This window comes from Pteropus alecto, unplaced genomic scaffold, assembly GCF_000325575.1.
Source record: "Pteropus alecto unplaced genomic scaffold, ASM32557v1 scaffold95, whole genome shotgun sequence".
NCBI classification, from domain to species: Eukaryota; Metazoa; Chordata; class Mammalia; order Chiroptera; family Pteropodidae; genus Pteropus; species Pteropus alecto.
This window is the reverse complement of record NW_006441071.1, coordinates 13,311,569-13,326,083: the sequence shown is the minus strand read 5'-3', so window position 1 is coordinate 13,326,083 and position 14,515 is coordinate 13,311,569. Positions and strand designations below refer to the sequence as shown.

Genomic DNA, 14,515 nt, shown 5'->3' with positions numbered 1-14,515 from the left:
CGGGCTGGCACAGGGATGGGGCATATATCCTCCAGGAAGAACAGACCAGCAAGACAAAGTCACAGAAGTAAAATATACATTTTTTCCTTCCATGATTATTCACATGATCAACGACTGTAATCATTTAACATGCTCTGGCTTCTAAACCTGAATCTCTCAGACAAGCCAAGGTCACCTGTCTTTATGTTAGCCGCTACTGAGTGTCTGCTTCATGTCATGTAATATTGTACATGTTTTGCTGCCTTGGTTCATTTACTCCTAATTCTCTATAAGGTGCAAACTAAGGCTCAAAAGAGCTAAGGAATACTACATCGTCTATGTGGTATTCCTGCCAAATGTTTACAATGAATCCGTTTAGTAGAAAACAATCAGACAAATCCAAACTGTAAAACATTCTGCAAAAGAAATGTCCCAAGTTCTTAAAAACTGTCAATGTCATGAGAGACAATAATGATGATGATGATAATAAATTTTTTAAAAGCTGTGGAACTTCATTAGATTCAAGAACACCAAAAAGAAATGAGAACTGTGATCCTTTTTAGATCTTAAATCATAAAAGGAAACAAAGAAAAAAAGAAACTAGCTATAAAAAACATTATTCACACAATTGGGGAAATCTGAATATTGCCTACATGTTAGATAATAATACTTTATCAATGTTAAATTTTCTGAGTGTGATAATTATACTGATTATATAGGGGATCTCTACTGAAATAAGTAAGGTTGAAGCTCAATATATGCACCAATCTCTCAGATAGTTCAGGAATAGCAGGCAGGCAAACAAACTAATAAAGGATCTCCCAAGTCAGAGAGAGGAAGGGAAAAGGAGATAGCTAAAGAGAGAAGGTGGCAAAATATTAACAATGAGTGAATGTGGAAGTAGGGTGTATGGATGTTCATCGTACTATTCTTGAAGTTTTTCATATGTTACAGACTTTCAAAAGAAGAAATAAAAAAATTAAAAATTACAAAATAAAATGTTAAAAAAACCCCCAAAAAACCAAGCACCAGGAGTATCTAAGAAACATGTTCAAATGATTAGCAACTATAGGAGCTGGGATTCAGGTATAAGGTGTTTGGGTTGTTGTTTTTGATTCCAATAATGGCTAAGATCTTTTTCTACATTTATTCTTTTAATATCTGTGTACAAAAATAAGACACATAGATTGCTTTCCTCTAACATTCGTGTAAAGAGTCATTATGGCTAATAATGAGATGAAAAAGAAGAGATCCCAATCAATGATATTTCTTAGCTTCACTAGTGTAAAATTAATAAACAGAAATCTCATTTAAAATGGAGTCGGGAGGCTAGAGAGAGAGCTCTCACGTACAGGTCACTCAACACACACTACTGACCCCAACATGAAGAGACATTCCTTATATCTCCGACAGAAAGTGATACTACTTTATTACCTCAGCAGGCAGAAGAAATGATTCTTCCTTGCCCAGTAATAGCTCAGCTAATGGGAGACTGCCCTAACTCAGCCAATCGAAAGTCCCTATACTTCAAACTTGCAGTTTCCTCCAATGATCTCTTCCTTTACAACAGTTCTTCCCAAATCTGTAAAATTATTTTTCTCCTTTGTTTCTCTGGATTTCCATGTGGTTCACCATTAAACTACATGTCCTGAATTGCAGTTTTTTCTTGTTCCAAATAAACCTATTTTGCTGGAGATATTTCTGGTTTTCTATTAGTTTAAAGTCAACACTACCTCGTGGAGTATGATTCTCAGCCACCAGGCAGAATGCAATAAGATGAATGGAACGCCCATAGCTAATATTTAAAACCTAACTGGAAATTAAATAAAATGCTAAAATAAACTCATCTCGACTTATAGAAATACATGTGATAACTGGCAAGACTGCCTGTCTCCAGTGGCTGTGAACTTAAAAATGGTTATCACTCATACTGCTTTGCTGATGGGTCCTGTGGAGACGGCCAATAATTTGCATATACTTTAACGTGTACATAGGACTGTTAAAATAAGTCTGACGTTTGGTCTATACTTCTAATTTCCCATCAGATATATCCACATAGATCTTTTACGATCACCTAAAACTCAAAAACTAAAGTCCATTTATTATTGCTCTTTCTTTCCCACTCTCTCCTCTACTCAACACCTCCATTTCCTCCATTCTATCACTATTCTTCTATTTTCAATTTTGATTAATGGCAAAATTTTCCATCTTGATGTCTAAAGGTGAAACTCAGGGATAAATTTTGGCCCTTCTTCTTTACTCTCTATATAATTATGAATCAGTAATTCTGCCGCTTAAATACATCCCACACCCTTATTGCTGTCTCAGTCCACGTGTTCAGATTGCTTGCAAGGACTCCTGGGGCAACCTCCTTCTTGCCTTCCCTACCCGCTTTCCTTGCTTCCAGCCTCAATTACTCTACCATCTTGTCACATTATAGAGAGTTCCTTCTCTATAATGATAATCCAATTCATTTCTCTCCTAATAAAGAGCCATGTACACTTGTGGACGATGCCACTTGAGCAACTGGAATCTCCCTCCACGTGTGTATTTGCCCCTCTTCATCTCTTGCCTATGTTCCTCTTGCTGCCTTGGAAGCAATTCGCCATTTATCCAACTGGAAAACCCTTAGTCTTCCTTCAGTGCCTAGATTATTCAGTCTTTCCCTCCTTCTGTGAGGCAGAGTTAGGAAAATCCTCTTTGAGGTCCAGTGACCTCATTTACATCATTTATTCAAATAACATTACTGTACTTTATTTACACGTCTGTCTTCACCACCAGTCCTGTAAGGGCAGGACCATGCTTTAATAGTCTTTGCATCCACAGCACCCAGAACAAAATCCAACACATAGCAGATTCTTATTAAGTGAACAGATGTATTACTAAATAAAGGGGTAGCCCTAAACTTAAAAATATGTGGTTTACTGGACTTAAAAAACACATTTTAAAAGTTCATAGACCACGCCAATAATGATGGAACCACAGATTGCTGGTGAAATCCAAGACAAAACTTTTATTCTTGCTGCCTATTCAACCCATTAGTTTGCCCACAAAATGCTTAACACTCAAAAATTGCACAGGGGTCCCCACAGGAACATTTTTTCCCTGTGAATTTCTGAGAGTAACCCCTAAGTAGGTCACCTTGAGCCAGATGACAAGCAGAGAGAACAAGAAAAACGGCATGCTGTCCACATCACTAGAGGGTTGCGCGGTTCAAAGACAGGAACCCAAGTGTCAAGATTTAAAAATTTTCTCCCAGAAACTCCTTATGAGGGTGGTATCTACATAAAATATTCAGTGAACAGCCCTTTCAGGTCACCCATACAATATCCTGTGCCCTTTTATGCTATACTCTCAAGCTAACACTGCTGATCTATGTGCTAAAAGGGACCATCTTACATCTGGAAAGGATTTCTGCCTGCAGGAACATTTTCTTAAAATTGAGTCCCTGAAATAAACTAAGGTAAGATAGGAAAGACAGACACATTCTGATGTGTTTTCCCAGTATCAGACACTTCAGTTGGCTATAGCCAATATCTTTTCATTTTTTTCCCGTGGAAAATAGAACAAATAATGAGATATTTGTTCCACGTGCTTTGTGTATGTACTTTTAAAATGTCACCTTTGGGTAACTCAACCCACCAATGGCTTATTAATAAAATTCAGCAACTGTCAAAGCACTTCTCTGTGTGGAGGGAGGTTTGGCGGAGACACCTATTAGAAGAGAGAGACAGATGGCCTTACCTCTCAGCTCCCGCATCCACAGCTGTGAGTGGAGGTAACTGGGAGGGGGGGTTGTGGGGGCTCCCCTGTACATTATGTCCCGGAGAAGGGTGACTGACAGGATGTGGGGGTGGCACGGCCCCAGCAGCTGTTCCGCTTCGGCTTGAATGATTGCTGGAGAAAATGGAAGCTGAAATCAAGGGAGAACAAGCATCAGACTGCGCCCTAAGTGAAGCCCACATTTTTTAAATACCAAAGGCTGACAAGCAAGCATATTTTAGGGGCTGGTTTGTTTTTCTCTTGGTGGTTTTAAGAGAACAGTTCTCCCCTTATTGGATATACACAGCTTTTGTTTTCATGGTAGAACAGGTTCCCCAGCTAATATGCCCTTACGGCTGCCTGAGGAGCTTGCACTCAGCTGGCTCCAGGCTGAAGTTCACGGTTTCCCATAAGCACTGCCTTGCCCTGCCAGTTCCCGGTCTGGACACTGTATAATTAGTCAATCTTGTAATGTTTGCTTCTGGGTGAAGTTCTCTGTATTAGCACTTTTCAGTCACGGGGCATGGGAGTCAGGTAACAGAGTATTTGTTCTGCTGACCTAGAAAGGTACAACATAGGCCTTCCTCCTCTTCTTATCGCTGCCGTAAGCCACTGTGGGTCAGGCTGGGGTCTCTCTCTGTCACCGCTAAATCAATGTAATGAGAAGGGAGTTTCCCCTGATCCTAGCACCAATGCAGAATCCTACACTCTTTTAACTTTAGAGTCTAACTGACCCTCGGCATTTCTCCAATGGTGTGATGGATGGATGTACTGGGTCTTCATCAAAAATGAGTCCTCTCCTAATACCACAAAATATGAAAAAGAGGTCTCAAACACACCGCTGGGATATTCTCCCACTGTTGCCTATTATGACAGACAGAGTGAGTTACAGCCTCATTCGTAGGGGCAGCCTAGCCTTTGAGAACTGTACGTGACCTCAAACTTAAATATGTGCCCATTTAGATTGGCTAATTGGTACAATGTCAAAGAAGAAACTGGGGCTTGTCACTTGCAGAGTCTATCACTATCAGAGAGGCTCTCAGTGTCTGGGACCTACTCAGCAGACATCTCATTATAGTGCAATCATACTAGCATCATTATGCTCACTCTCTTTAACTTCTTTCTCTACACAAAGCTATGCTAAGCTTTATGTCCATCCTTGCTCTTTTTGAACTTACTCTAGTGATATCAAAGAATAAATGGATTTAAAAAAAATAAAAGAAATCAAGCTAAGGATTAAGGAAAAGAAGCCACATAATCAGAGATTTGAGGGTTTAAAAGTTCAGGGAGCTGTATTTTTAGACCAGTACCACTTTTCTCCAACCTCTCCTGGATAGAATTAATACCCCAGATGACCCAGCCCCCCAAAGCTTAATCCAATGGAATAAGAGTTCAAGTACTTAAAGGAACATGTGAAGAGGCAGAATTATCATCTTCCCGCTCAAAAATCTACTGACGGGTGTGATCTGATTTGAAGGGTTTATTTCTGGTAAGTCAGCATTGTGTCAGGTTAACACTTGTCCTCAGAAGCCTGCATCCTCCACAGCCCTCCATGTCCTGAAGAGGTGATGAGACTAGAAAATGCTTACCAGCTCAAAGAGGCAATGCAGAGCATCTGCTGTGCATCAGTCTCCAGAAAAGTTGCACATTTGCAAACTCACTAGAGTCACCTTATGAATCACTACCATCATTTATGCTCAACTAGCTCAGGCAACCACAATTCTGCTTGTATTCCAAATAATAATTTTACCCAAGGGAGAAGGCTGTTTGGATTCACTGTGGCAATAGTTTCAGTACTGGTGTTTGTCAGCATGGAGTTCAGTGTTTTATATACTATTCCAAAAACTAATGGAATAATAAGAGGTCACAGAGACACCGGAAACAGCTAATATTTTTTTCTACCTTAATGTAGAAATGTGAGCTCTCCTATTTGTTTTGTTGTAGTTACTGAATGCACCCATCACTTATTATCCCCTGGAGGTATTTCTCTATGTACGTGTGTGTTTATCACAAGGGAAGTGTTGCCCCTGCTGTTTATAACACCATGGGCAATGGGGAAACTTAGTGTGAGCTTAGTGTTCTACTTGATGGTTCAATAGAAAATGTGGTGCTTCCCAGAGGTCTACATTAGCTATTTTAGCTACATTTTTGCATTAGCTGCAATGAAATAGGCTGGGACATTTGCAGCTTGCTGTACACTGAAAGCTAGGCCTCGTTAAGGGCCTTTCTTTCATCCCATTTAATAGCCAGGACCAACTGTCCATCATCCATTTATCCACTGTCCATTCATCCAACCATCCTCCAACCATTATTTTAAACTCAATATTTATTAAGTGCCTGCTATATGCTAGCCACTCTGCTATATGTGGGTCCCTGTCTTTAAGGTGGTTGCAGTTTAGTGAGAGAAACAGACCTCCGTACATCAATTCTACCAAAATAGAAGACTTACTAGTGTAGAGCATCAAACAATATGCAACGTGCTTTAAGATACTATCTTATTCGTGGCCCACAATATGCCTTAAGCTCTGGCCAAACCAGATAACTGACTGTACCTCAAATTTATCGTGACAATTTACGCTACTGTGCTTTTGCCTATAATGCCCTCTACCTTTGTCTATTTATTTTAATACTTCTGCTCTGTGTGCAGAGTTACTTGTATTCTTCTCATTCTTCTCTCAATAGTCAATTATTCCACAAATATTTATGAAGTATCTACTATGCGGTAGATACTGAACTAGGTCCAGGGATAGGCAAGGGAACAAGAGACTTGGTGCCTAGTATCTCCAACAGCATCATTCATGTTCGTTTGTTGAGCAAACAAGACGAACATGATCTAAATGCCAGCCAATGCAGTCCATCTTGGGGCTCGGTGGGTAGGAGACAAGACAGAAAGAAACATTTACTCACCGGCTCCTACTCCCCACTAATCAAGAGTTGCCCAAGAATGCACTTCTCTCACACTTCCAAGTAGGCACATGTATCAGAGTGGCCGGAGGTTCTCAAAGATGCTCAATACCAGCACATCAGAGAAGCTTGAGGGCAGAAAGCCAGGGGCGCATGGTGCAGTTGAGGGGAGGAGCTACCAAATTATGCTGGTGCAGCTGGTTGCCATAGCAATGGAACATGTGGATAGGTAGTAGAGAGGATGCGAAGTGGGGCATAAGAGGTGTCTGGTACAGGACTGAAGGCTTAGAAACATGCCCTTAAGCTGTGCTGAGATCAAGTGTTGACAGACCAACAGTCAAACACACATCTACAGCTCTTCCATCAACTGCTACTGCCAGTGAGTGACACTGGAACAGGCAGTAAACTCTTTGAACAGGGGCACCATGAGAATAACGGAAAGCTCTAGTGTTCAATTTAAAGTCTGAATTTGGAAAGTATAATGACAGTTTCTTACATAGGGCATAAGAAATTATCTATTTTTTAATAGGTAGAATGAGAAGTATAGGACAAACTCTCTTCTGGTGAGATAACCAAGTAGAAGCTTATAATTCAGTGTCTATATAGAACACTTTGTATGCAGAGTCCAGGGCAAGACTGCTGGTTATAGAGGTTACCTATGACCAATATAATGACCAGAGATTTAGGGGAAGTAACAAAAGACACAGCCATAGCTTTCTGAAATACAGCTAACCCCATCTCACATACCTTTCCAATAAAATGGACAAAGCTCTGAAGTCAGAGAGCTATAGCTTCAGTGGGATTGCCCCTGGGCTCTACCAAATACCCACATTTCTCAAAAATTGTCACTGTGGCACAAGAAATGCCTCTCTACAAACACTGACTTCTAGGAATTTCCAACTACACTGCAATCATACATCCAAGATTCTAACTTACTTAATACAGTCTAAAAATATTCTTTTATTCATTCATTTATTCAAATACAATTTTTCAGGCCCTACTCTATAACAGGCAGGTGCTAATGTCCCTCAATATTTGAAGTTTGAACACCTGCAGATTTCACACTGACCTGCCTATCACAACACATGCTTCCAGACAAATGTTCTGGCTTTTCTAAATTGATTTTTTTTTTTTTTTTTAATACCAGGAAGAAAATCTCCATGTTAGAGTGCAATTGCAAGGTCATTCAAAAGAAAAAAAAGTTCCTTCCATACACACTCGAAATGATTTTCCAAACTCAACCAATAGGGCATATGAGGCCTATCGATCAAAGCCTAAGGAAGAGAACTGATTCCTCCAGAATCCCGGGCAATCTTAACAAAACCGTTGTGATCAAATCAACCAGCACACACAAGCTGCCGATGGGGTGTCAGCCTTCATTGTCTGGTGTCACCTCGGGGGTCACTGCTGCTTTCAAGGCTGGAAGAAGGCTTTTAGGTGAATCTCCAGACAGAGCTGATGACTGGCAGCTGAAACAACTGATTCGGCACGGCAGAGGAACATATTGGAAATTCTTATTGCTTTTGTGATTAAGAGATGGTGGACTCCCCAAGGAAATAAAAGTCTGGTCAAGAGATGAATTTGTGGGCCCTGCCTTTACTGAAGGACCAGGAGCTGGCCTCTCTGCTGTTTTGGGCTTTCTCTCTCTCTCGAGATTGGCTTACTGCCATCTCCCACCCTGTCTTCTGTAGAGGTGAGTGGAAGTGACTCAGTTGGATTTTGTAATTTTGACAAAGCAGCATCTGTTGATCTATGTGGTCCCCAGATGCCATCTCACTGGCTATCGGGACCAGTGGATTCTAGGCTAGTGCCTTTAACTAGCTCAGGTTAATTTGGGTTAATGCAGCTCTCTCTCTATCCAAGTAAAAACAATCCCTATTTCTAATGAGTATGGACAGGGTACCCTTGGGGATACTTCAGCTCTCACGTATTCACTATGTGAATGGAGAAAGGAAAGGAGTGTTAGTGGCTTCATCTCGAAATGAAGCCACCTTATCTCAGGCCCATCCTCAGAGTCAAGAAAGTTTACCATAGGCATTGGCTGGTGCCTATGTTTTCATCATTTCAGAGGGCAAGGAAGATCTCCCTAGTCAGGCTGAGGTCTATTAAAAACAGCCAATCAAAGGGCATATTCCTGTTGAAAACTATATGCGTAGCTAGAGTCTGGCTTGTTAAACTTTAATGTGCAAACAAACTGCCAGGGTAAAATACTGATTCTGATTCACTAGCTCTTAGAGCCAGGGAGTACTGAGATTCTTAACTTCTATCAAACACCCCAAGTCCCTAGCAAATCTAAGGTTGCTTGATTCAGGAACTGCACTTTGAACAGTAAGTACTGGACCACATCTCAGCTGCATTTCACCTTCTTGCTGCCCCATACCCCAGAATCAATAGTTAACCCTTACTGAGTACTTTACAAACTGTTCCCCAGTTTACTGAAAAGGAACTTGAAGGCTAATTGGGCTCTTGATAAGGTTACTTAGATCATGTGGCTGATAAGTTGTAGAGGTAGAATTTCAAACCCAGGAAGCCTGATTTCAGATCACATGCCCCTAACAACCATGCTATATTGCCTCTCAAATGCAGCATGAATTCAAGAGAAGGCATAAGAGTGCTAATACCGTATCAGAACCCCTGGACACTCCATCTGCAAAGGCTGCCTGGAGTCACTAGGTACTCTCCCTGCCCTGCCCCAGACACATTGGTGGCTTTCACCACCAAAATGATAATTAGGATGCAAAAAGAATATTTCTGTTTCTGCCCATCCTAAAAGCACTGAAGTGGCCTCAGCATGGATGAGAGAAATTTTCCAGCTCTGAAAATTAATTCGGGCAAGAAATTAACTGAATTATTTGGTTTGGAAAACAAACAGCTGGTAGGAAATGTGCTTTTTTCCAAATAAAGATTTCAGATGCTTGTCAGAGGCATATTGATCCACTGGTGGGAAAGAAGGAAGGCAGGGAGGGGTAATTCATGAGCAATCAGATACATGCACCTGTTACCACAAGTGAGCACAATGTCATTGGCTAAAAGGCTGCCACCCCTGTCAATAATGCATGAAGAGATTTGCTGTATAGATCTGTTGCCACTGAGCTGCTACAGTAAATATGCATTTGGAGTCATTTACAATTACTTAAAAACCATGGTGTTGCTCTAATGTTGAGACCTTGAGAAATAACATTTAGACGCTTGGCCACTGGTACATGAGAAGAGGTTCACCATTTACCTCTTGAGCAGTATTTCCAGGGTCAGGGCATAGACGAGTAAGCTATCAATGAAAGCAAGCTAAGGTGACTTTCACAAATATATTAAAAAGAATTAGAGACACCATTCAAATGGTGAGCTCAATCTTGTCTTTTTGTCTCTTCATCCCAGCCCCCAAGGAGAAATCTGAACCTGGGAAAAATTCAGGAAGCAGTTGAACTGCAATGGAAATTTTGGCCTCTTTGGCATCACCGGACCTTGGCACTAGAAAGAGAGAGTGTCAGGATAGTTATTAAGAGAACAAAGTACATCTATTGGCAGTCAAATGGACTTGAGTTTGAATTTTAACTTTACCAATTACTAGCAATGTGTCTTAAGCAAGTCACTTAACATAAGCTCAGTTTTTTTTATCTTAAATAAGGATAATTCCTCAAAGGGTGGTGAGGAGAATTATATACTAAATGGAAAACACTTAGCCCAATGCGTGGACAATGGATAAGTGCTCAATAAACCACTGTTGCTATTCTTTGGCTTTTTATATTATTGTAATGATTACTATTATTCATAGGATAGGGAAGGAAAAGGCATATGTTGTTCCAAAACGGGTTAATCTCCAATAGCGTGAGGCCTCTTACCTGAAGATGCTTATAAACTGTGGACTAGGGTCATTTGAAAATACAGAAGAGTATATACATCATACTCTCTAATAAAAAGCATTTTTTATTCAATTTTTCTAATACGAGTTGCTATGAAGTATTCAGGGTTTGAGAAAGAATCCTCATAGGGTTAAAATGTTGTGCTTATTTTGCATGAGTAATACACACCTTTGAGTTACAACTCATAATATATTTCAGTTTAAAAGATAACAAGTCATTTTCATGCATGACTACACTTCATTTAAGGAGTGAAAATGGGCTGTTACTAAAATGTCAACGCAATTGTCCCTCTTGAAGCTTAGTTTATCTTGAAGTAGTTTTACATTTTCAGCACTTCTTTTTGTTTGTTTCTGCAAGAGCATAAAGATCCAGCCATGGTTAATTTTCAGAATTCAAAAAAACTTCCCTTCAGTCATTCTGAAGAAAATGACCAATAGCGGGAGTGACTGGAGTTTGGGTCCCCAAGAATGAAATTTTAGGCCTCAATACCTTCTGCAATTCTTTGCTTTTCACCCTGGAGCAATTTAATTGCACTGTTGTTCAGTGGAAAATGCTCTCATGACCTAAATTCACAAACCAGAGAGTTTTCTAACAGGGAGAAGGCCTCATCAGGGTCACTTGGAAGGCTCCATTTGGTATCGAGGTTAGAGAATGGGAGCGAGGCCTCAGCTAATCTTTACCTTGTGGCCTATGAATAAGAGGGGCTCGTTTCCCTCTTTCTTGCCTCTTAATATCTGAGTATTTTCCCCCTTCCCCTCTTTCTCCATCAGGAAGGGTATCATTCCACATTCTACCCGTATTAGGAAAAAGTGGCTTCTTAAGAGTTTGCACAGTCATTTCTCTAATCTTTCCCTTCTCCTTGAGGCATGAATAATTTTAATACTGCCAATCCCTAAAAATCTATTCTCTCTGCCTGTCTTTTTTTTTTCTCCTACTTTGCAGTGTAGAGTATCATTATCCGGCAACCCTGATAAGAGGATAATGAAACAATCCCTTCTCTAGCAGACCGGGTGGCTGTCAGACTAAAATGACACCACCCGTACATTCTTGACATGCTACCCCATGCTAATTGATGGCAAACAATGGTAACTGTCACCACTGCACTAAGACAAAGAAAACATACTGGTGTCACCTGATGGGTGAGCTACCTAGCAACTGATAAACAAATGCGTTAGGGAGATGTTCTATTAAGGTAAGAGAGGGTACGTCTTTGAAGAACATGCCTATTAACTTAGAGCTTAAGAGCACTGCTGTTCACTGGGGAACAGAAATAAATAAGGTAAAATGAGAATTTATTGATGTCTGAACAGTTACATGAATATTCAGGTTATTTTACAAATAGATATTCCCACATGAGCTCCAAACTTCTATGTAGGCTGCCCAATTACATTTCTACATCATGCACCTGGATTTATAGCCAGAGAAGTTATAAGTGTTTGAAAGGGGATATATGCTTATACGCCTTTCTGGAATACACTGTGATACAACTAGAAGATAATGGCTGATGATATCCACGTAAATGACAAAGGTTACCATCAAACATTCTGAAATACCAGGTTTAATTAATTCCATGTTAGGAAAAGCTCCTGAAATACCTGCATTTCAGAACAAAGGCATTTTGTTATAAGTAGAATGGCATCATCTGGCAGCTCTCTCAACTTCTCTGGGACCAGCATTTCATGCAGCCCTCTTGGGTCTTTACAGACAATGCATGACAATCTAAACTCAAACTTCACAACTTATCTTTCTTTTCTTTGCCTCCCAACCTACCTACTCACTTACGCACAGAGAGTTAGTAACACAAAAAGTCAGTAATATAATTTGAGCACGCCAACAACTCAGTCTACCCTGTGAGAAGTTTGGTATTGCCACTTTATGTTATATTATCTTCCATAGCAGAGTAGGAGAGCATAAAGAAAGAAGAAAGACGACCATTCTGGACAACTCTTATAGGAATGTTCTTTGTCTCTTTCTTTAGAAATAAAAGTCCGACTTAATAACAAAACCAAAGTTTTAGTAAAAAATATTCAGTTCTCTAACTCCTCATTATTCATCCCTAGCTATCTCCTACCAGTTGCACGTTAACCAAAAAAGATATTTCCTCCCTTTCAGATACTATAGAGGCAACCCCACGCACTTTACTTCATGTGACTTCTGCAAACATTTCACAGTGAAGGCTTCCTGCAAACAGATTTTTAGCGCAGAGAGCCAATCCAATTTTCAAAGCAATATTCTTCTAGCCAACTCAAGGGCTGATCTACCAACTCGGAACTCTGCTCAGGAAACCTCTCCCTTTCCTAGCTCTGTAGTGAGTTGCAGCAGCCCCTTTGGTATAGCACAGAACCAAAGTCTGCAATTGCCACGAGTCATATGCAAAACGGCATAGGTGATGAAATTGGTTTTCTTGTGACTCCAGAGAAACTCCTTTCCTATTTTTTCACACTCTGGATGCTCTTTCCATTTTGCCTTCAGGTGCTCAGTGTTACCTCCTACTTACTTACTTTCAAGATAAACTCTGATAAGTCATTCACATATTATCATGAATTTATGCCCCTACACAACCTTTCTCAAGGAATTTTTATCCGACGGCTTTTCTCTACCTTGGAATAAAGGGTTCAGTCTTCAGTTATATAAATTTTAAGCATCCTTATTGCTGGCAGAAAGTGTATTTTGAGGAAGTAAGCATCCCTCCTGTTGGAATGTGATAAAATGGGTTTCTAAAGTTTGCTATTTCAACATTGTTGCTTTTCTCTTGGGCATTAATTTTTATGTCTATAAGAGACCTGGATTTTAGAAAAGATAATTCTTGATATTCAAGGATTTGAGACTCTTCTCTTTCTAGGGAAAATAGATCTGGGTAGAATAAAATGGGGACCGCTCCCTCTGATATCTCTGCCAACCCTATACTCATCATAACCAGAACCGAGTCACATCTGTCTTCTGACAGCTTCTTTCTAAGGGGGAACCACATTAGTCAGAGCTTATACCCTTCACACTATGACCCAGGCTGTTTCTGCAGATGTCTGTTTGCAATGCGATGATTTTAACCTGTAGTAATTCTATTTTAGAGCCACTACATTTGGGGTTTCATCAGAGTGCTGGGCAATGGTTTGGAGTGCAAATGGTCTGGATCCCTTCAACTTTACCTGTTCTCAATAGTGGACCTTACATAAAAATCTCTGAAAACCCAGGGGCTAGAAGACTACTAAAGCATTTGCTAAATCTAAAATATTAAGGGATCAATGAAACTTGTATTGATAGACTTTTAAAACAAAATTTGAGCAAATATATGGAAGCCATATGCTTTCTTGATTTCCCTCAGTCACTGATAAATGTCCCAGATGTAAGAATAAAGCAGTAGTCAGAAAATCTTTTCTGTAAAGGGCCAGAGAGTAAATATTTTAGGCTTTGCAGGCAAGAGGCAATGTCCTCAGTTCTTTGAGCAACTATTGTCACATAAAGGCTAAAAGTCTTTCTTATATTTTACATTTACAAATCTTAAAACCATCTTCTCAGGCCATTCAAAGACAGGACATAGGCAGGCCAAATTTGGCCCGAGGTGTTAATAAATTGTCTGTTGCATGTTAACTATTAAGAATAATTAAGAAAAACCTAGGGGACTGTTTCCGAAATATGGCAATTAAATTTGAAGTAAGAATAGTTTTCGTGACACCTTAGAGTATTTTGAGATAAATGACATGTCTTGGAAGAGTCTATTTACAAAATGATATCAAGAGGAACACCAAGGCCTCAGCAAGGCCAACACAATGACTGTACAACTGTGTTGGTCAAGGCCATTATCCTATTTCTTCCTTCCTCCACTTACCTCTCTCTCTCAGATTCATCACTGTTGATTAAGTTCATTTCCAACCAGGCACATTGGTACTCTGTATAATCAGCCTAAATATACTTTAACTTTTCATGGCAACAGAAAAAATGTCTAACTTAACGATCTGAAAACAGGTTTTAAATATGGGAGTTCTGAGTTCTCAACTTGACTTGAATTCTTG

At 39.9% G+C, this 14,515-nt stretch overlaps 1 protein-coding gene across 6 annotated transcripts in view; it reads right to left on the bottom strand.

Annotated features, from left to right (window-relative positions):
* Positions 1–14,515, bottom strand: part of GLIS3 (GLIS family zinc finger 3) — a 420,354-nt gene that overhangs the window by 42,757 nt on the left and 363,082 nt on the right. For all 6 annotated transcript variants that reach the window (XM_025051464.1, XM_025051463.1, XM_025051465.1 and 3 more), the window contains one exon: positions 3,724–3,892. In XM_025051464.1, coding sequence (XP_024907232.1) covers positions 3,724–3,892 — 169 coding nt within the window. The remainder of the gene's footprint in view (positions 1–3,723; positions 3,893–14,515) is intronic.